The sequence below is a fragment of the Gopherus flavomarginatus genome, chromosome 2 (assembly GCF_025201925.1).
Source record: "Gopherus flavomarginatus isolate rGopFla2 chromosome 2, rGopFla2.mat.asm, whole genome shotgun sequence".
NCBI lineage: Eukaryota > Metazoa > Chordata > Testudines > Testudinidae > Gopherus > Gopherus flavomarginatus.
In genome coordinates, this window is record NC_066618.1 from 150,978,433 (window position 1) to 151,002,268 (window position 23,836).

Below are 23,836 nucleotides of genomic sequence, written 5' to 3' on the forward strand. Positions count from 1 at the left end.
GAGCAGAGTCCTGTAGTGTCAGGGTCACTGGAGAGAGCTAGGTTCTTGGCTAGTGGGGGTGGGAGCAGTCCATGATCTCAACATTTAAATCAACTCTATTAAGAGTTTAGCCCATCTTAGATTCAAAACAAAATTCCTGCGCCCGAGCTTCAGGTGCAGTTGCACAAAATGAAAAGACAACACAAGACCGGAGCATCAGGGTACTGCAGGTTTCTCTTGTTCGCACCTGTAAGTACTGAAATGGAAGCAAAGCTAGACATACAACATGCTTCCTAGCAAGAACCACCCTCAGCATCTTTCATAGCTCTTGGGGAGGTGGCAACATGTTGCACAGGTACCATGTGAGCTGCAGAGGAGGGGGGATAGTCAGGAAATGGTGTGTAATAGGTATTGCTCCACAGGGAGTCAGCCAATAGGTATGTTTAGTTTAAAAGTTTTATTTTTAAAAAAAAAATAAGTGTGGCCTCTGGCTATAGTGCCCATTACTACTAACCTAGAGCAAATGTGTCAGTGGAATAGTCACCCCTCCAGGCTGGTCACACCAGAATTTACTGTGCCTGCCAGTTCTAAGATTTAGCGCCAAGGAAAAACAAATTTAAAAAAAGGATACCTCAGTGACAAACATACATAATGGAAGGTAAGCTTGATACAAAAGAATATAGAAATATGTACAGTAATTCACAGCCCAAACAGGAAACTGACCTGAGGTCAGGGACACTGGTTATTTTGCAGCTATTTTAGAGATGAGTCACTTAGCCTGAAAGCAGTTACAGCATAAATGCAATATTCCCATCTCCTCCCCAGGCGAGTCATCCTAGCACTGTTTCAGTTGCTCAGAGCAGTGAGATGATATGGATTTCACTCGAGCTGGTCTCACACTCCCAGGATGGCATACTTGAACAGTGCCATGATAGCTGCACTGATGAGGCCAGAAATTGGAACAGTGACAAACCATGCCAGGAAGATGTTACGGAAGAGACGCCAGTCCACAGCCTTCCTGGAACGGAGCCAGCCCACTGAGACCACGGAGCCCACCTATGGAAGATACACCAAGGGACCAATTTAAAGATTAGGAGACCACTAGGGTCTCAGCTTCTGCATAGCAGGCCAGAGACCACCACCTAGTGCTTCCAGCATCAAACCCAACAGCTTCTAGTCAGCTAGGGTATCTTAGAAAGACATTGCAAATTTTTAGAGACTGAGCAGCACATACCAGGAGGCAGCTTGTGCACCCCACCCAAATCCCAGCTGCCTAGAGTTGGAACTCATGCATGGCTGCTCCACCCCCTACCTGCACATGCACCAGGCGTGATGTCTCTGCAATGGGGCCAGGACACCTGTTTAGCACAGCTGCCATGTTGATTCCCAGTGAAGCCACAGGGGAATGAGTTCTCCAAAGGTTGTGCAGTTCCCAGCCTCCTCCCAACCACCCTGCACCAAGGCACACTAGGGTTGGATAGGATCCCCAGGGAATAAGATTAGTACCTACTTGATAATCTTAAAAAAATCCATAACCAGTCAGGTCCCTGCACACCCAGTAACCTCATGGTGCCTAGGGGGCACCCCCAAGTTTGAAAACCGATGTACTACCTTCAGCTTCCAGATACTGATCTTATTCTGCCTTTATCTGCTAGAAGCATGCCCCCAGTTATCAAAGTTTACCTCAGCCTTCTCTAAATAAGATAGTTAGACTAAAAGCTCAATCTAAGGCAGGTTTTCTAGACTTCAGGTAATTCTTGTAGCTCTTCAGGTATCCTCTCCAATCTGTCAGCATCCCAACATGCTGCCCCTCCACAGGCAAACTCAGTTTCCAATATGGCCTTACTAAGAAGACAGCAGCATTGACTAGATTCAGATACAAGACAAGCCTGAATGCAATGAGACCTGCCCAGAGAAAACCCGAGTCATGCTGAAATGTGGCAAAGTGCCTTGTGCACATTATGGAGAGCAGTCTCCCTGTTGGAACTGTGGTGCACAGCCAGCACAGCATGAAGACAGGCAGCAAGGGACCAGCAGAGAAGAGTTTCACAATGAGATTACAGGTATCTGATGCACAAGTGCAAGGCTTATAGGAATGAAGTTTCTCCATGACCTGAGTGGCCCAGGGAGCTAGGCAGCTTTGTAATGGGTCTGTTTGACAACTGTTTTTTGGTTCTACCACAGTATGGTGCCTAAGTATCATTGAATCAAAGAATGTCAGGGTTGGAAGGGATCTCAGGAGGTCATCTAGTCCAAACCCCTGCTCAAAGCAGGACAAATCCCCAACTAAATCATCCCAGCAGGGCTTTGTCAAGCCTGATCTTAAAAACCTCTAAGGAAGGAGATTCCACCACCTCCTTAGGTAACCCATTCCAGTGCTTTACCATTCTCCTAGTGAAATAGTGTTTCCTAATATCCAACCTACACCTCTCCCACTGCAACTTGAGACCATTACTCCTTGTTCTGTCATCTGCTACCACTGAGAAGTCTAGATCCATCCTCTTTGGAATCTCCTTTCCAGTAGTTGAAAGCAGCTATCAAAGCCCCCTTCATTCTTATCTTCTGCAGACTAAACAATCCCAGTTCCCTCAGCCTCTTCTCGTAAGTCATGTGCTCCAGCCTCCTAATCATTTTCATTGCCCTCCACTGGACTCTTTCCAATTTTTCCACATCCTTCTTGTAATGTGGGGCCCAAAACTGGACACAGTACTCCAGATGAGGCCTCGCCAATGTCGAATAGAGGGAAATCATGTCCCTCGATCTGCTGGCAATGCCCCTACTTATACAGCCCAGAATGCTCTTAGCCTTCTTGGCGACATGGGCACACTGCTGACTCATATTCAGCTTCTTGTCCACTATAACCCCTAGGTCCTTTTCTGAAGAACTGCTGCCAAGCCATTCGGTCCCTAGTCTGTAGCAGTGCATGGGCTTCTTCTGTCTTAAGAGCAGGACTCTGCACTTGTCCTTGTTGAACCTCAGATTTCTTTTGGACCAATCCTCTAATTTGTCTAGGCCCCTCTGTATCCTATCCCTACCCTCCAGCATATCTACCACTCCTCCCAGTTTAGTGTCATCTGCAAACTTGCTGAGGGTGCAGTCCACACCATCCTCCAGATCAGTAATGAAGATCTTCTGAACAAAACTGGCCCCAGGACCGACCCTTGGGGCACTCTGCTTGATACTGGCTGCCAACTAGACATGGAGCCATTGATCACTATCCGTTGAGCCAGACGATCCAGCCAGCTTTCTATCCACCTTTAGTCCATTCATCCAGCCTGTACTTCCTTGGCTTCCTGGCAAGAATACTGTAGGAGACCGTATCAAAATCTTTGCTAAAGTCAAGGAACACATCCACTGCTTTCCCCTCATTCATGGAGACAGTTCTCATCATAGAAGGCAATTAGGTTAGTCAGGCATGACTTGCCCTTGGTGAATCCATGCTGACTGTTCTTGATCACTTTCCTCTCCTCTAAGGGCTTCAAAATTGATTCCTTGAGGACCTGCTCCATGATTTTTCCAGGGACTGAGGTTAGGCTGACTGGTCTGTAGTTCCCCCAATCCTCTTCCTTTAAGATGGGTACTACATTAGCCTTTTTCCAGTTATCCAGGACCTCCCCCAGATCACTATGAGTTTTCAGAGATAATGGCCAATGGCTCTGCAATCACATCTGCCAACTCCACCTCTGAGGAGGTACACTACATGCTGCATTGAGTGTCTGTTGCAGGGCCAGTTTGTCAGTTTGGCCATGCCCTTGATTGTTTGAAAAGTGTGAATTGGGAGTGCCTTTAGTGGGCCTGACTGTTCTAAAAAGGCAGTCAGCAGTGAACAAGCTGAGCAGCTAACAGCAGAGGCTAACAGGAGGAGTTTGCCTGGGAGTTCACCTGGGGAGAGTGCACTGAGGCTCTCATCTTGCAGGCTTCTGTGAGTAGTTACTGCAACAGCTGAGGAAGCTCTTTGAATGAAGGTAATATGGCTGGTGAGTGTTCAGCTGTTACCTGTACAGGATGTGCCATGTTTGTCTCTTTCGCAGGACAGATGCGACTTTGCACAAAGTGCAAGCTGGTCTCCATATTGGAAGAGAAGGTTCAAGGTCTGGAGAAACAAGTATCGACCCTGCATGGCATAAGAGAAAATTAAGATTTCCTGGACAGATGTCTGGATATGCTTCTATGGGTACAACATTCTGAATAATCAGAGCAGGCTGTGCAGTGGGAACAGAAGGACGGTGAAGAAACTTGGCAGCATGTGACCTCCAGAAGGAGGAGTGTCCATGTACCAGCAATGGAGATACAGGTGAGCAATTGTTTTCATGTTCCCTCCGCAGATACTAATGCAAAGAGTGGACTAGATGATACATCTGACGGAAGGGAGCAGAAGGAGACTCCACTGATTGGAAGGCTTGATATGCACTGTCCTAGGGATGGGGTTTCCATGACCACTGCTCCCAAGAGAAGGCAGCAGGTGGTGGTGGTGGTTGGGGACTCCCTCTTTAGGGGGACTGAGTCATCTGCTGCCCCAACCAGGAAAACCAAGAGGTCTGCTGCTTGCCAGGAGCTAAGATTCACAATGTGACAGAGACTGCCAAGACTCAAGACCTTGGATCACTACCCTTCCTGCTTCTCCACATGGGCACCAACGATACTGCCAGGAATGACCTTGAGCAGATCACTGCAGACTACGTGGCTCTGGGAAGAAGGTTAAAGGAGTTTGAGGTGCAAGTGGTGTTCTCATCCATCCTCCCTGTGGAAGGAAAAGACCTGGGTAGAGACCATTGAATAGTGGAAGTCAACGAATGGCTACGCAGGTGGTGTCGGAGAGAAGGCTTTGGATTCTTTGACCATGAGATGGTGCTTCAAGAAGGAGTGCTAGGCAGAGATGGGCTCCACCTAACGAAGACAGGAAAAAGCATCTTCACAAGCAGGCTGGCTAACCTAGTGAGGAGGGCTTTAAACTAGGTTCATCGGGGAAGGAGACCAAAGCCCTGACATAAGTGGGGAAATGGGATACCAGGAGGAAGCATGAGCAGGAGAGCGCAAGAGGGGAGGATTCCTGCCTCATACTGAGAAAGCAGGACAATCAGCGAGTTATCTTAAGTACCTATACACAAATGCAAGAAGCCTGAGAAACAAGCAGGGAGAACTGGACATCCTGGCTGTCAAGGAACTATGATGTGATTGGAACAACAGACCTGGTGGGATAACTCATATGACTGGAGCACTGTCATGGATGGATATAAACTGTTCAGGAAGGACAGGCAGGGCAGAAAAGGTGGGGGAGTTGCACTGTATGTATGAGCAGTATGGCTGCTCAGAGCTCCAGTATGAAACTGCAGAAAAACTTGAGTCCCTGGATTAAGTTTAGAAGTGAGAGCAACAAGGGTGATGTCATGATGGGAATCTGCTATAGACCATGGTGATGAGGTGGACAAGGCTTTCTTCCAGCAACTAGAAGTTACTAGATTGCAGGCCCTGGTTCTCATGGGAGACTTCAATCACCCTGATATCTTCTGGGACAGCAATAAAGCAGTGCACAGACAATTCAGTAAGTGTAGGGGACAATTTTCTGGTGCAGGTGCTGGAGGAACCAGCTAGGGGCAGAGCTCTTCTTGACCTGCTGCTCACCAACAGGGAAGAATTAGTAGGGAAAAGGAAAAGTGGATGGGAACCTGGGAGGCAGTGGCCATGAGATGGTAGAGTTCAGGATCCTGACACAGGAAGAAAGGAGAGCAGAACACAGACCCTGGACTTAAGAAAAGCAGACTGACTCCTTCAAGGAACTGATGGGCAGGATCCCCTGGGAGAACAACATGAGGAGGAAAGGAGTCCAGGAGAGCTGGCTGTATTTTAAAGAATCTTTATTGAGGTTGCAGGACCAAACTATCTCAATGTGTAGAAAGAATAGTAAATATGGCAAGCAACCAGCTTGGCTCAACAGTGAAATCAAACAAAAAAGAAGCTTACAAGAAGTGGAAGATTGGACAAATGACCAGGAAGGAGTATAAAAATATTGCTCAGGCATGCAGGAGTGAAACCAGGAAGGCCAAATCACATTTGGAGTTGCAGCTAGCAAGAGATGTTAAGTGTAACAAGAAGGGTTTCTTCAGGTATGTTAGGAACAAGAAGAAAGTCAAGGAAAGTGTGGGCCACTTACTCAATGAGGGAGGCAACCAACTGACAGGATGTGGAAAAAGCTAATGTACTCAATGCTTTTTTTTTTGCCTCTGTCTTCACGAACAAGGTCAACTCCCAGACTACTGCACTGGGCAGCACAGCATGGGGAGGAGGTGACCAGCTCTCTGTGGAGAAAAGTAGTTCAGTACTTTTCCTCAACGTCTTTCTCTTCAGCTTCTCCCTCCACCACTTCCTACATTTACTCTATGTTCATTATCCACAAATGGACAGATCTGCACGCAAAATTGTAGACCTGTCAAACTCAAGACCAATGCTTGGTATATTTTGGAAGCTATTCTACTAGAAGTCAATATAAACCAGATCTGAGATTGAGGAGGAAAAAAGGCAAGAACCAGTACTTGGGAGACAATTGGATTCTCATTCAGTAGACCAGACCATTACTTCTGGTCCTACACCCTACACCACTAACTCCATCTCCTGAGACAATAGTGACACTTCCTGCAGAACTAATAGGAGGTCACCACAGGAGCCATTTAACATACAGACAAGCATTTCACTTACTTTGCAGTGTGTTGTACTGATAGGAAGACCAACATTTGATGCAATCACCACAGTCAGAGCAGATGCCAGTTCAATGCTGAAGCCACTGTGTATACACAAAGATAGTAATATCAGAGGCTGATATGGGCCACACAATGTTAGCAAGGGATTCCTGCACACCAGACAGTCCATGGCATGGCACATATAGAACTTTGGCTTATGGCTCCTGTTCTATGCAGGGTTCCAGGTCTCCCTCATTAACTAGTTTAATTGTTAAGGCATTAGATTTTTTTTTTGTTGTTTACACACACTTCTGCTTTGTATGGAGAGTGCACCTGGGACTTCTTGACAGCTCCTAGCTGGAGGCCAGAAGCAAGACTAGAGATCTTTAATCAGAGCTTCATTTTTCCTTCCATTTCTAGTGGATACATGCATTTCTGCAGGAATCTAGATAAGTCAAATAACTCTAGGGCAACCCCCTTTACACAATGGAGACTAAGCAGATTTCACACTGCCACTCACTGAGCTCTAGTTATTTGCATCCAATTCCTCAAGGCATTTGCTTTGATCTGTATTGCCCTGATATGATCTTGGACCTGAATATCAGAGATAGTCCCCTTTAGGATAGCCACCTGGAGATGGTGGCAGGGAATTCAGTGGATGATCTTTGCAGTCCACCCCCGAGTTCTAGAGGGTGGAGCTATAAGGTACAGTGGAAGGTTCAGCTCTTCTGGCTTTTGACCTAGAGGAAGGCATGTATGTTTAGTACAAGCACCTGATCCCACAGCCATCTGTTCAAATTCACATATTAGAACCATACCAATGGAAACATCAATTAGGGGTGATATTTGTGGAGTGGTCTTCCTGACGGTAACCCACCACGTCATGACTATCAAAGCTATTGTACCTCAGAGCACTAGGAAGTTTGGAACGTGAGCAAACAAGCTGGAAAGAATTAAATGAACCTTTCAATTTCAGTAGGCTGCAGACTCCACATTGTATAATTACATGCTCACCCAGCCTCTGAGTAATGTGTTAGGTACACAGTGGTGAGAGTACAGAGGACACAGTGTACTGAAAATACCATAAGCATCCTCCTGTGTCCCCCATGAAGCAGCTTACCTAGATGGTGTGATAGGAGTCAGATCCTTCCCCATGGTCTGAATGACTCTTCTCCCCCAGACCCACAGACCAATGCAGATTCCAGCACCTCCATACAGCAGCAGCCAGATGGGAGTTGCCACTTTGGCAGCCACGTCACCTGTCTGATAGACCAGGTACAGAGCCACTAGAGGGCCAATGGCATTGCTGAAAGGAAACAAAGATGCATTCCAGTCAGAGACAATCAAGGAATCTTTCCATGCTGCTGACTTGAGAAGTGATGAACTCCAATCTTGCTATAAACCCTAACTTGCTCCCCACTAACCTGGTCATCCAGAAAATGTTGCAAGTATTTACCAGAAGAGCCCTCACAATAAGCAGCTTTCACACCAGCAAGCTAGACATACATGCTCTAGAGAATCAGTGAACATATTGCATTAACATTTGCAGTGAGCGTAACCAGCTAAAACCTGTCACGTAGATTAGGTCTACTGACCTGACATCGTTGCCACCATGAGCAAAGGAACCAAAGCAGGCGGTGAGAATCTGCAGGAACTGGAAGAGCAGAGACACTTCTGGTCTATCCTGGTCATGCCACTCCTCCAGAGAACTAGTGCTGCACTTCCTGTCACCACTGCCTATCTCCACCTTGCCTACATCCATATCCACATCAGCAGCTGGGTGGGTATCTGCCACAGCATTGCAGTAGCTAGTGTAGCTGTCCATACGGATCCTCTTCTTAGTGTCTGTTCCAGGCCAAGTCAGCTTTTCCATCTCCTCCCCCTTGGGCTCACCCTCTTTGGCACGGAATGAATCCAGCGGCATGCCACAGATGGCCATAGTGTACGATGTGTAGCTGTTGTTGCGTCTCAGGGGCTTGTCGCCAGAGTCCCCCATGCAATCACCCACTTTGGCCAGGTGAAGCTTGTGCAGCAGCTCTTTGTACAGGCCCGAATCCTTGTGCACAGTGTGGTACTGGTAGTGGCCACTGGAATTGATCTGATTGCTGACAGCTTGGTTGAACTGAACAAGGTTGCCACTGGGTAACCGCACAGCTCCTGCAAATGGAACTTGAGTTTAACCCACATCCACATGGTCCAGGAGTGAGGAACACGCCTCAAACTAAAAACACTACAGACCTCATGCTTTGTCATGATTCACCTGGCATGCTTAAGGGATTCCCACTAAATCTGGACTTGCCAGGGCCATCTCAACCTACAGCCATAAGGCCTTGAGTCAAGGCAGGTGCTAACCCCAACTCACCACTATCAATGTTGGTTTCCTTCAGGTCAACACTAGGGAGCCTTTCCCGCTCTGCGGCTTCCTCCACGTCTCCGAGATTGAAGGAGACTGTTCTCTCCTCCACAGCTGCCCTGTGATGCACAGCAGAGACATCAGTGACAGAGCTCTTGTCACCCACGCCGTTGCCCAGTGGCACTTTATACTCATCTTGGTCTTCCTTCTGGCTGTTTTTTTTCTCCATCAAGGGGCTCTCAGAAGGACTTGACTTGACCTCTCCTGTGGAAAGGAGCAATGACTTAGTAGTCCCCTTTCCCAAAGGCTACTGCCATTTAAAGCCCATTCAGCCATTAGCACCTGATTCCAACCTACTCTGCATTCACTGAGACCTGAGCAACGCTTGCACCTGTCAGAACCCAGATTTATGCATGCTGGATTTCAGTTTACAGCTCAAGTTAGTAACCAACTAACTACTCACATGCTTAGACGTGTTACACATGTGCTGTGCATCTGACAGCCAGATCTCCAGACGGAACTCACTAGTCTGAACTGTGCTTTTTTACTATTTCAGGCCCCGCCTTGGCACCCAGTATAGGCATGGTTATAACTGGCAGAGTGACTAATGGCATAGCAGAGCTCTGTGTTTGTTACTCCCAGAGCACTGGTTCTTTACTCCACAATGAGAATAGTGGTGGGCCACCAGGAACTGACTGAACAGATAGTGCCAATACTTTGCTTCCACTTTAGTGTTAGGAAAAGCTAAAGATACATTCCTAGTATTGCACAAATAGCAGCCCAGAGAAGTTACATGGTTGAAAGCTGGCCCATGATATGGCCAAGACTTGCACCACATTACAATGGTGCAAAAGAAAACTTATTTGATTACGAGTTAAGATTTTAAATACAGATGACAGAGCCACTCTTCTTGGGAGCAGTGTTAAGCAGCAAATCTCTCACCAGGTATCAGTAATGAAGTGCTGTAATTTGCACTTTGTCATGCATGAGCCATAGGAGTATACAGGTGACTCATCTGTGCCTTTCGTTGGTTTAAAGCATGTGACAATACAGAGACTGCACTGGGCAGGAAGGTACCTTTCACATGGTGATGAGCCATGACAACACTAGGGTTTCCACTGCAAGGAGTGTTTTGGAAAAATGAACCAAGCTCGGCTTTAAAGCTCTCGCAACTTTAAACATCTGGAGTAGAGGCAGGCAAAAAAATTCAGCAAACAATAAGTCTGCTAAAAAAGTAATGGGGAAATAATGTTATAGTGGTGTTGGTTTAGGATATTAGAGACAAGGTGAGTGAGGTACTTTTATTGGATCAGATTCCCTTCCCCCTTGCCCCCCCAACAGAAGTTGGACTAATAAAATAGTGTTTCTCAACAACCCATCTGTGGACCAACACCGGTTCCTGAGATCTCCCTGATAGTTTAGGAAGGCAGAAAGCTGGTCTCTGGTATCAAAAAGGTTGAGAAACACTGCAAAAAAAAGATTACCTCATCCACTCTGTTGAAATGGTTCATTCTGGCCATTGCAAAACAATGTTTCATGTTGTATGTTTTAACTTTCAAAACAGTGATTTGTTTTGAAATTTAGTTATAAAAACCCAAAAAAGTAAAAGCCACCTAAATAACCAAACACACCACAGTTTGTCTGGGCCAAAGAAACCCCATAAAAAAAATTTTGGTTCTCATTCCAGGGAGAAACACTGGCTAGTTTCAAATTGAAAAATGAGGTTCTGTTTGGCCCCCAAACCAAAAAGTGTATTATTCACTCAGCTCTAATCTAGAGCCTTGATGGTGGGACTTGGTTTCTGTTCATGTTTGAAAGATAGTCTACTAATTAGGGCAGAACAGGGACTCTGGAGTGATCCTGACTGACTGCACAACCTTGGCCTAAATTCACTTTTGGCTGCCTAAGCAAGCACCTAAATACAAGTAGCATTTTCCAGAGGATCTGAACATAGGTCTCCAATGACTCCCAAAGGAGCTGTGGGTTCTCAGCTCTTCTCTGAGAAAGCATGGCCTGGTATTTAAAGAGCCTAACTGCATAGCCAGGACTGAAAATTGGCTTTAATATCTGCCTGTTTCTCCAGGCCATAAAATGGAAAGACTTCTACCTTACAGGAGGGAGGGCAAAGCTAACAAATGCTTGAAGTCTTCAGAACAAGAACACTAGAAGTTAGTTAAAATCTTCCCAATCTGCACTATATGAAAGCAGAGACCATTGATTTCAGAACTCTAGCTCACTGCAAGCACTTGATCAGAACTTTAAGCCTGGCTGGTCAGGTCAGATAATAATAGCATGAAACCTCTGTGTAGTTCCCTCGTTCTGCTGCAGCGCTGTGTGGGGCTGCTCAAAATACTGCAGCATGTGCGTCACTGGGGTTCTGCTTAGGAATAGGCTATGCTGAACCACCCCCCTCCACACACACCAGCTGCAAACAGACTTGCTAAGTTACATCAGCAAGGGGGGGAAATTGAATTACCGGCAAGAGAATAAACTCCTTTAACAGCCGCAAGCATGAGCTGTCTCTAGACAGACAAATTTTCAAAGGCAACCAGAAAGTATTTAACAAGCTATTAGTCTCTCATCACTTATGCAAACCTGACATGGGTACTTGTGAATAGATATTTTCTCTTACTTATTGCTCAGGATGCCTCTCCCAAGTCTCGCATGTAATTTATAGAGGTGCCCCTCAGAACATTAGGAAGGTAAAGCTGAGGAATGCTATCTGAGTGCCTTTCAACAGGTATTCTTTGCTACAAGGCAGGGATGTTATGAGATCACCTACTTAAAACTAATCTGCATCAGCAAGGTCAGATTGCTCATTAGGTACATATGGTATTAAAGGTTATATGCCACAATTAGGCACACTGCCTCCTGCATTCTCTACCCTGGGCACCCTTTAAGATTAATGATGAAATAGTGCTGTTTAGGAGTATATCCACTCCAGGTAATTGTTCTGTGCTGTGTGCCTAAAGCCTACTCCATGCAGCTTGATCTGAAACAGATAAGTAGGCACAGAAGTTAGCTGCAGCCTGTCAACAGTACTTTCTTGCCAGTGGATGGCTACTGAGCTAGAAGTATTCTTAAGGGGCCCTCTTAGAAGCCACCCCTTGTTATAAGCAAGTTCAGTTTTATAGTAACCAGCAAAAGCTTGATTACAAATACAGTACTTAAGTGACTCATGAGATTTTCAGAGGCAGCTGAGTGAGATCTGAGTGCTAACCCCCACCCCCACTTAAGATCCTTTAATAAAAATAGACTGTTAAAAGTGAGATTTGCAAGACTCTCCTGCCCCTCCCCCCACCCACAAGCAAGATAAGCCAAAACAGGATATTTAAGTAACTCATTAAGCAGAACATGTGATTTTATGTCATTCTAAAGTATTACTTACGTTCTATCTTCTTCTTCATTCTTGGACACACAAAGAACCAGACGATGAGAGCACAGACAACAGCACTCCCCGCCGAAATTAGAAGGATACCCCAGATAGGAAGTTTGTCAAAGCCCAGCACTAGGAAATAAAACAATGAATCTTGAAAACCCCAGGGCAAGAGCCCCTTCAATGTATGACTACCCTCTTCAGAAAACTGGATCAAGGGATGCTTGGCACATGACATTCACTGCTGCCTCCCAGGAGTCTGCAGTGTCCTGCACCAGCTTTGCTATATTAGCAGAAAATCTGCGAGATGTGACTATGTAATAGAAAATCCAATACTAACCCCGCAAAAATTAGAGCTTAACTCACATGGGAGCCCCCAACAGATTACAATCTCTCACCAGCTAATCTCTTTCACATGTTCGGAGACTCACCTGACCTCTCCCCTCCCTGGGGAAAACTGGATTACTGAGAGCATTGTACATGCTGGTGACCCAGCAGCAACTGACTAGACGTGCACTACCATCCTTCCCTCAGTTTAGTTCTCAATATAGTATACACACAGAGGCTTATGTCCTGACTTGCTTTTTTGCTTTGACATTGCAGCAAGTCTGCTGCTGCAGCAGACAGTGCTACTCCCCCTGGCATGCCAGTCTGCTAATAGCCAGGGGGAGAAGAGCTGTATCCAAGGGAGATCTCTAACAGATTTATAGTGATGTGGCATTTTAGGTTTGTGACAGGATAGGACTTTTCCAGCCACATGGTGCAACAATGATAGCTTCTACATCTCACTCCAGAGCACTTAGTTTTAAATTAGAACCAAATCGACATCTCTTGAAACAGGAGAGGCTTTAAGGTGTTAACTGATCTAGTTACACAAGCATTTACAAATGAGTGGCTGAACTTTTTTCCATAGACACTTACTCACTTATATTTACTATAGCCTTAAGCTAAGGTATCGGGCGTTTGCTAAATGGCCATCAAAATGCTTCTGCATTTTCTGCTGCAGCCAAGAACTATAAACACTCCCAGTGCATAGAGGGCAGATAAAGGAACTGCAGAGGTCAAGTGCACAATGTCACATCTATTTCATATGGCTTAGTTAACATGGAACACTAATAGCAGCTTACAACAAATACAGAGTCTGGCAAAACCCCCAGCTAAAGCGGAACAAAGTTTAACCAAACCTTGTCTACAGAATGTAAATTTGACATGAATCTGGCTAGTAAATGTGTAAACTTATAAACTGGATCACATGGTGCAATGCTGTTTATGCTTTAACTGGTTAAGATCCCTACTTCACAAGACAATGTCATTGACAGGCATAAACACCACTTTGGCTGAACTCCACTAGCGCTGCAACATCTGTTAGAATTTCAGGACCATAAAGTGCATTTGAAGGGACCAATGTATGAAGGGAAAGCTGGGGTCATTACTTCATAGCTACACACCAGGCTATTCACTACTAAATACTGACATAGATCTGAAGTGTCTGAATGACACTGAATACCTGCCTCTGTCAGCCTCTACCTAGCTCTGGTTCCTTGATGACCTGTTTTATAATACATCACAGCAGAAAGCCCCAGCTGAAGCTGCCACCACAGTCCAAGGCAGAAGGCCCTGAATAAAGTAGTTCAGTATACAGTTTTGAAATTGACTGTTAAGGTAGCTGTGACTGATTTTCTACAGCTTGCCTTTTAACTCTGCACGTCTCCAGGCCCTTCTGTGCCAAACTACATTGGATTATGATGGCAGCTGCCTGTTCCATTTGTCAGTTGTGTTTCTCCCCCCACCGCAACAGAAAGTTAACAAACATTTTTATCTGGAGCTCCCAAAAGATTTCAACTCCGAAGCATGAATTCCTCTTCGGAGTACTTGTGCCGGCTAGGACATGCCTGTTCTTCTTGGTCAGGAAGTTTTGGAGCAGTTAATATATTCTTAGGGATGAAAAGCAAGCAAGCTCTCATGCTGGAAAGGCCAAACTGAGCAAATCCAATACAAGACTCCAGTGCTAACTAGCCTTACTGGAGAATAGGAAAAGCTTAAGGAGACTCTTCAGCAGCTGGGTTCTGAGCTCTAGCATAAGTAGGAGAGAGGAAAGGGGAAGTCATGTTATCTGCTGTTCCTGTGAAGACTAAGGAGAAAGCTCTGTAGTGATTTAGACTTTGAGCAGGCCTCTTTGGTTGGGTAACTATCTAGGTTAGAACTCAGCGCACGCTAGCCTGCAGCCTTCTGTAGCCGGCACAGGCCGGCAGCCTTCTAGGAGATTTCAGCCCTGTAAAGCAAAAGGGGTAAATCATGCATTTAATGGAGGTTTTTATAAAGAATTATAAAAGCAGCGCTGAAGTATTCTGACATGTACTTACAAGGTGCACCACTGTACATGATGGAAAAGAGGTTGATCCCTATGGTACAGGCATAGAAGATTGGCAAAGCTCGCAACCCATTTGGAACTGGATCTGCCTGTAAAACAGATTAGTTTTGATGTTATACAAATCCAGACCCCAGACTCTGAAAATAACAGCAAAGCAGACACTTAAAGTACACCTCTACATGGAAGAGTGTAGAAAAATAGTAATTTCTTACAAAGATCTGTTTTGTGCACTTAGACTTAAAAGTTTACTACTTCCCTCCTACTAGCCCAGCAGAGGCAGCTCCAGAAGAGGGAGATGGGAGTCTCTTGTGCAAACAATTGTTTCCTAAAAGCCAATTACAGGCTTATCTATTACAGCTGCAAAAGCTCTGTCCACAGTGGGGTTGCATAGGAGTCAGCAAGGAGAGAACTGGGCCTGAAGAACCCTTAGAACTTGTGCATCACAAGATCCACTGGGGCTTTAGGGTTGATAATTAGTCTCTCCCCTTGCTAGTGAACAGAGCACTTTCGATGTTGAAGACAGAAATGGGCCTCTCCCTGTTGCCATTGTTGTTTCAAAGCAGAAATGCACATTCCCTGAAACAGCAATGTTGCCTTTTGAACAGCCCATCCCACAGAAAGAGTGGATGGAATCGGATGCTTGAGAACTCTTCACTTAAGAGCATTTTACTTTTAAGTTTTAGACATCAAAGTAGCTAGTCACAAGACTGTTTGCTCTCTGTATTCTGTAAGGCTCTGGATTTTGCTCTCAGGTATTCAATAGCCTACCCATCAGAACAGATGCTCTCTAAAACTGTCAGTTTTCAACAGCACTTTCTAGAAGTCTTTGCTTCAATCCACTAAAGGAAGTCTCTTTTGGAAAAAAGTCTCATTTGTCAAAAGGGCTTTTTCCTCCATTTCCCCAGGTGAGTCAGGCCAATTGTTCAAGTCATTTGACTGATTCAGAGAGATTATTCACAAATGCATTCCTATGTACTGAAAGCAACACCTCACCCAGGCAGTGGCATTGTTTGAGACTGTTGACCAGGAGCCAAATCCAAGTGTTCTGATGCTCAATGAAATTTAATGTATTGAAAAGTGTTTGCTCTGTCCTATTATAAAAGCATCTGAACAAGTGTTAAATAGTGAGTACAACTTTGAAAGGCCAGTTATACAATATTAATCTGACAGCTGTGCTACATAAACTACTGCCAGGTTGCAAATGACCATGGAAGGTTAAGAGAAAACAATTACTGCATTTTTCAAAGCAGAATCCACAAGTGTTAGATTTGAGATCTGAAGTTCGTTTTAAGCTACTCAATAACATCCTCAAAATACACTTGGTAACTCCAGAGCTAGTTTTATGTTTTATATTTGTGAACTGTTTACACACAAGTTGAATCCTGGACACCAGACTACGCTGGTTAAACAGATGCTTTAATTGTAATCTAGTCTGTATACTACCAGCATGCTTAGTGTTAATTCATGTTCAGATTACTGATCTACTCAGCATACTGAACAGCAGGAGTATAGAGAGTGGCTTGTGTTAAATCATTCAAACAAGTTTCATTTCATGCTCCCATTTCCAACTGCTACTTTTGTTCCACTTACGAGAAAAGTATTTGTAAAGAGTTCCAAACCAAGGAGACTCACAACAGAAAGCATTTGTCTGGTTGAGTAGAGTTCAGCCCAATACAGTCAAACCTCCCAGACAAAGCCCATCCTGAAGTTCAAGCAACTGGTTTTAGGTTGGTGGAATCTCAAGAACTTGTTTTGGGAACCTCTGGTCCGCAGGTTTAATTTAAGACATGAGCCCAAGATCCACCAGGGCTTGCCAACATCAAGAAATTAGCAAGACTATATTGCTGTAGTTATGCCAATACACCTACCTATGTTGACACATTCAAGTACATGGGGAGCTATGGCAAATATCTGTATCAGTACAGTTCTGCTGCTAAGCGCATGTCTTCACTGGCTACGTTAAAGCACTGCCACATGCTTTAATGTGTCTTGTGTAGTCACAGCACAGCACTGGGAGAGCACTCTCCCAGTGCTCTTGGAGAAAAAAACAAACTACCTCCACAAGGAGAATAGCTCCCAGCGCTGGTGCACCGTCTACAATGGCACTTTACCGCACTGCAACTTTCTCACTTAGGCCACGGCTACACTCACACTTTACAGCGCTGCAACTTTTGCGCTCAGGGGTGTGAAAAAAAACACACCCCGAGTGCTGCAAGATACAGCGCTGTAAAGCGTCAGTGTAATCAGGGCGGCAGCGCTGGGAGCATGGCTCCCAGCGCTGCACGCTACACCCGTAAGGGATGTGGTTTACATGCAGCGCTGGGAGAGCTCTCTCCCAGTGCTGCCGCTCCGACTACACTCACACTTCAAAGCACTGCTGCGGCAGCGCTCCCGCAGCACTGCTGGGGCAGCGCTTTGAAATTCCAAATGTAGCCATACCCTCAGGGGTGTGAAAAAAACATACCCCTGAGCACTGCAAGTTTTGGCGCTGTAAAGTGCCAGTGTAGACAAGCCCCAAGTTTCCCTGTGTAGGCAAGCTGCCAGTTCAGTCATGCAGAGAAGCAGAGTTTCCATCACAAGGGCAGAGCTCTCCCAAGCATTTCAATGCTAAGGCAGGTCATTCAAGTTACAACTAGCTCTAATTGGCACTTCCACAAACTGTTCCTTTGAGTGCCAAGTGGCAATCAAGGTGCCAGATTCCTTCCTGCCTTTGAAAGACTAAAGAGCTCTCTTTACAATCCTAACAGCTACAACACTGCATAGTACAAGCTGAGGGGAGAGAGACTTGGACAGTATAAATAAGAGGCAGGCAGAATGGTATTAACATGAAATGGGTCTGAGGAGAAGGTATTTCACAATCTATTTGGTCTACTCAGCTAGCCTGCCCTTTGAAGTCTGATGCATAAGCCAGTGTCTACAGACTTTACGTTTTATTAAAGAGAAGTTTCTAGCTCTTCCAGTTGCAGTGATGCTTTCCAGTCTGCAGCCAGAATTAACTACTGCTACTAGGTAAAGCAGCGGCAACACAAAGCCAAGAAGACACTGGTCAGTTTGATTTGCAGCCCACAAGGCATTGGACAGCAGCACAAGTAGCCAGCGTTTTATCAGTTTCATGCTGCTGCTGCTGGAGAAGCTATGCCTGCTTCTGTTCTCCATCTGATTGGACATGAGATAGGTGTGCAGTATTAATCCCTGAACTGGCAGCTTTGGATAGAAGGGGAAAAAGAGAAAGCTCCTCCTGTCTTCAAGTCTCCAAAGTGCTGAGATAACCACTAGCCAGAGACAGATAAGAAAGATGGAGCATTCAAACAAGGCCTGGTATTCATAAGCAGTTTCTTATGACAGGTTACTATCCCAGCAACTTCTTCCATGCCCACTGCTGGGGACACGGCTTCTCAGAACACTGCACTGGATCTCCATGCTCCCTTTTCCCACAAAAAGTTCATATCAGCCTGTGGCAAGTACGTACCCAGTAATTATGAAGGGCAGCCCAGCAGCTAGGGTGCTAGTGTGGGAGATGCATAGATCAAAACATTAAAGATCACGAAGTTCTCAGTAATACGCATTTAAGATTGCCCTGACCGGGAGTGGTTATTCCTATTAGCTCATACAATTTCAGCTGCAGAACAATTTTCACACAGCAGATGCACATTGTGGAGATCTGGCACCCTTACCTTACGAAGAATGAACATACGGACAAGGAAGAACAGGATAGCAGACATGATGCCAGAAAGCAGGGGAGAGATGAACCAGGACAACACTAGGACAGAAGATAAAGAGGCAATTAATATCCTGGCTACTAGAAGATGGCTCTGAGAAGTAAAACCCAGTTATTATTTCATACTAATCCAAGGTTGTCCAAGGCCATAGACAGAACAAGGAGCATGGTCTCAAGTTGCAGTGGGGGAGGTCTAGGTTGGATATTAGGAAACACTTTCACTAGAAAGGTGGTGAAGCACTGGAATGGGTTCCCTAGGGAGGTGGTGGAATCTCCATTCTTAGAGGTTTTTAAGGCCCAGCTTGGCAAAGCCCTGGCTGGGATGATTTAGTTGGCATTGCCCCTGCTTTGAGCAGGGGATTGGACTAGATGACCTCCTGAGGTCTCTTCCAACCCTAATATTCTATGATGGTTTATTAATGCCACACCTTACCATATGAAAAAGCTAGTGGGTTGTACTTTACTTACCAATTTTAAGCAGCTCTGACCACTGGACGCCTTTCTGTCCTTTGGCCACCAACGAAAAGCCAATTGTAGCTCCAACAATACAATGGGTACCAGAAATGGGAAGCCTCAAGAATGAAGCTGCTAGCTGCCACACAGCTGACCCTAAAGCAACAAAGTTGTGTCTCAGTGACTAGTCACCATTACAATATATGGCAGATTTGGGGACAGACACTCCAACAAGATAACTAATCCATGTGTACTTAATCACTTTGCTGCTGCAGCTAGAATGTTACTCACCAAACATAGCACTGATTGAGCCAGCCATGAGTAGCTCTTGTGTCGAGTTGTACATCTCCACGTCAATCAACCCCTTCCGGATGGTCTCACTCACTTTAGCACCCAGCAGAACAGAGCCCACCGTTTCAAAGATAGATGCCAGGATACATGCTTGCCGCAGAGTCACCACACCTGACCCCACTGCAGTTCCAAATGAGTTTGCCACATCATTGGCACCCACAGAAAACGCCAACACAAAGGCAATGATGAAGCCCAATATCAGCATCCAGAGGAAAGCTACCATGGGACCAGATGCCTTACTTCCTATTAGCAGATCCATCAGAGCCGTTGTTGATTCAATTGTGGATTCCATGTTATTAATTTAGTGGTTTCAAATTAACAGGAATTTGCAACTTTGATACATAAACAAAATGAGGTATGAAAATATTAATAAATAATGTTACAAAATTAAATAAACTAAACAAAGATATGTTCAGAACCAGAGAGTTACTGCTATACGGTGTGCATGGGAATCTCTTTTCTAGAGTTCCTGTGGCTCTGGAGAATTAGAAGGGCTGAATAAAATTCCATGGTGCAGAAAATAGAGAACACAAGTTCTTCATCCTGAAATGAGAGAGGGAGAACTGAGTCCCCATGATCCATGGATGCTGGCTAAGTGAGCACAAGGCTATAGCATAGCGAGACTTCCCCCAAATAGTAAGAGCAAGGCCAAGCTTACATCCCTGTTTAGCAGCAAGAGGCCACACTGGGTACCCATTAGGAAACTAAGTGACTATCTGCTGCTCCATTAGTGCTGTATTCCTGGCCTTCTGCCTATGTTACACAATGCAGATGGGGACACAAGATCCCTTGTGATTTCTACCCTCCCACAATCCAAGCTGAATGCCAGCTCCCCCCTGCTGGCATGCTTAAAAGAGTACCACTACATTGACAATGCCATCAGGATTTGGAATGGAGCTGCTCTCTAGCCTATAGAGAAGAGGATTTGAGCCAGTGATTTTAGAGAGCAGTTCAGTGGAGTCTAGTTGCTGAACATGGTAAAACAAGAGGGCATGAAACCCATGGCAAGTACCAGATCAACTATTTCTTGGGGAGAGAGATACGAGCTCTGGACTAGAAGAATGGGGCCAATTCCAACTCACCATGCTGCCATGTGGAGCAAGGACCTAAAAGCAAGCAGGCAGTAACACAGAACCCTACCTTAAATCTATTAGGACAAAAATAGCCACCATCCCTATTAGCCTGAAAGGCACACTCTGGGCCAAGTATTTCCTGAACAGGCTACAAACATTCTGCTCTTGTTGGGTTCCAGGAAGGAACTAAAGGACTCTTCCCCAGCCTATGGGGAGGATCCACAGGGCCCAGGATTACGTGAGACAACAGAAAACAAAGTCAAGGTGAGGGTCAAAAGTAGGGAACCTGAAGGGGACACCAAGCAGAGAACCCCAGACAACACCCACTGATCCTCAAAGGTGTCAAAGGAGCCAGCAGTTGCTGCCCAGAGGAACTCTGCCTGGATATGTAAGTGGAGAGAGGACTGGAAACAGGCTCCACATTCAGAGAGAACCCACTCAGCCAACATCTCCTCTCTGGTGTTAAAGATTGCCACTTTGGCCACTGCTGGGAGGAGGTTGATGATGCCCCACAACTTTAGGGGGCCACAGACAGGGTGTGCATATACACGAAGGTGGGAGAAGTGCAGCCAAAACCACAAAAGTAAGAAAGGAAAACATTATCTGCTGGAAGGTAGGCACATCAGGCCCTGGGTCTACCAATTTCAGCTCTTTCATAAGACACTCAGCACAGAGCCCTCTCAATCCTTAAAACCCTACCAAAAATCACCTCTACCCAAGCAGAGTTTTGGCCCCAAAAAGAGACATGTCAGACTTCATGAAGCCCTTAAGGGACTTCACTATTGCCACTGCTATTAAACGGCAGGTGTTCAGCTACTACGTTGGGTATAACAAAACCCCAAGATCGCTAGCTCTGCCTGCCAGCAAAGATTCCTGGACTAAGTGGGCTGTTGCTAGGCCACAGATGCAAGCTGCAGTGGGGCATGAGAGTGGAAGTGGCTTCCCTTTGAAGCCCTGCTGCAAGACAACTAACATCATGGCTCATCCCTGGCCAGCTAATATTTTAAAACTGCAACTTACCCCATCTACACCAGGATTTTAACATGTTAAAATCTGAAAGGTAACAGCACCTCTACCTAGTGTGGACAAGCACCAAAATAAGGAAAAGCCCTAGTCAGTCTGCAAATCCTTTACCTGAACAATGATTTGAGTAAGGCATGTTGGCAGCTCAGCTGAATTCCCCATAGTACCTTGTGTCCTAAGCTGCAGTCTTTTGTGCTTAGCCTGGCTATTGCTGCTGCAAAATTACTCACTCTTGGTTTGTTTGCTGCCAGTCCCCACGGTGACAGCACTGGCTCTGGATGTCCCTGAAAATGGCCATCAGAAGAGGGAGCAAGCCCTCTCCCAGCCCTCAAGAACCAGAGCAGGAAAGACACTGTTCATTAAGATTCTTGCCTTTCCCCAAGAGCATTTGGGAAGGAAGGAGCCCATCACAGATGTTAACAGAAGGTCCTACATCTCAGTTATTTCCCCCCATACCCTATCTGTGTTGCAGCTATGCTTCACCACAACACTGAGAAGAGGCAGGAGATTAATATCCAGCCAATTTAACATCAGGTCTTACACTGCACCAGCCCCAGACCTCCTCACACACCATTACCACCTTTGCTGCAAAGTAGGAGGAAGGACTGCAGATAACTTGACCATGAGTTGGAATGGAGGCAGCAACACCTTTCATCTGAGCAACAGGCACACTTAAACTGAAACTCCCTGAAACACTACCAAGGATCATCCCCCTACTAGACTGGAGAGAGGAAAGGCAGAACAATCTGCCTGAAAAGGCAAGCCTACAAAGCACACTCTGGGGAAACAGCATCTGCTGCATGGAGGCAGAAGACTTTTCTATGGGTTTTCTATGTGGCTGCAGTATCTCAAGTGAGGGATCCAGCTGGCACTCGGATTCCAAGATGGAACCTCTCAAGAGGGACTGCCCACCATCTGCCCCCTGAGGAAATTATGACGTCCACATTGGGACATCTAAGTCAGCCTTATCACTTGAGGAACCAAATAGCCACCATGCACCTGGAAATCAACAGGCTCTGTGGATACTCAGCCCCTCACTGTTTCAGGCACCCATTAAGGCTAAGTCTTCACAGCAAAAAAAAAAAAAAAAAAGTGTTTTTACATCAAACTAGCAATCTACACTTAAAATGCTCCAGCAGCACTTCAGTGAAGACATTACCCACACTGACATGCAGGTTACCTATGCTGTAGCCAGAACCCTAACTCTGAGAGGCATTAGCTAGGTTGACAAGAGAACCCGCTGACCAGCACAGTCTACACAGGGAGTTAAACTGACCTAACAGCTTTATTCAGGGGTGTGGAACTATATCAATCCAGTTCCCTATTGTAGACCTGGCCTTAGTGTCAAAATCTCAAGGGAACAAGTCACTTGTTTTTACACCAATTGGCTATATCAAGCCCCAGGTGGGAGGTACATGGGGGCCTCAAACTAGCTACAAATAGCTAAGAACCCGAACCTTATCTCAGCCACCTCAATAGAAAATCCCAGCAAACTCAACCTTCACCCTCCATTTTGCACTAGTCCGGCCAGGTGAATTAGCCCCAGGGGGGAGAAGAGCCCTGCCTAGCTCGCCTGCCCCGCTGTAGCCACATGGCACCTCCATCACCTCCGTGTGAATTCAAACTCTGCTCTGAGAGCCGAGCCCTCCCCTCCCAACCAGCCCAAGGGCAGCCCCACGCTCCTCTGAACCCGGCCAGGCCGCGACCCCGGGCGCACAGGTGGGCACACCGAGCGCGCCCTGCTGCCAGCGAGAGGGGGCTGTGCCCAGAGCACCTCGCACCACCTCCCCGGTGCCCAGCCTCAGCACCGCCCGCCCCCGCCAGCTCCCTTACACATGGGGCGTCAGCGCAGCGCCGCGCAGCCCCCTTGCGCCCCCCCCGGGACACCCCTCCCGCGCGCCCGCCTTGCCTTCCCGCGCAGCAGGAAACGGCTGCTCCCGCGCGCGCCTCGCCTCAGGCAGGTCCAGGGCCGCGCGGGCAGCCGGGCGCACGTGGGGGGAGGGGCGCGCCCCGCCCCCCAGCCCCAGTTCCCGCCGGCGAGCAGCGCAGGGCCCCGCCACTTCCCCGGCCCGAGCGCGGCGCTCACCGAGGTATCGAGCTGGTTCAAACCGGCTGCTCCGTCCCGACCAGCTCCCAGCGCACGCAGCTTGCCGCCGGCGCCGGCCGCATTTTATAGCCTGAGCCGGCCACGTGACCATCCGGCCCCGCCCCCCCCGGCCGAGCACGCAGCCGACGCGTGACGCAGGGAGAACGCGGCCCCCTTTCTCGCTGCCGCGCGGCCATTCGCCACCTCGGGATCCTGGCCACGCCCTCTGCTGTGGTGGGCGCGGCTCCGGCTGCAGTCGACCCGGGTCACTCTGGACCCTAACGAAGGGCAGTAGCCGGCTGATTCCCAGTAAACATCATCAGCTGGCTCAAAGAACACCACACCCTCTGCCAGCCAGGAACAGATCAATCTAGGGCTT

General features: G+C 46.7%; 1 protein-coding gene across 1 annotated transcript; it reads right to left on the reverse strand.

Moving 5' to 3' along the window:
* Positions 1-417: 417 nt before the first annotated feature.
* On the reverse strand, positions 418-23,551 carry SLC20A1 (solute carrier family 20 member 1). The gene is made up of 11 exons (XM_050937441.1): positions 23,458-23,551; positions 19,216-19,818; positions 18,940-19,080; positions 18,428-18,513; positions 14,746-14,842; positions 12,395-12,514; positions 9,016-9,270; positions 8,249-8,810; positions 7,774-7,959; positions 6,673-6,757; positions 418-1,035 (listed from the first exon to the last, which is right to left on the reverse strand). Exons 2-11 carry the CDS (start codon positions 19,565-19,567, stop codon positions 874-876), a joined length of 2,046 nt encoding a protein of 681 aa, XP_050793398.1. The 5' UTR covers positions 19,568-19,818; positions 23,458-23,551; the 3' UTR covers positions 418-873.
* Positions 23,552-23,836: the final 285 nt, after the last annotated feature.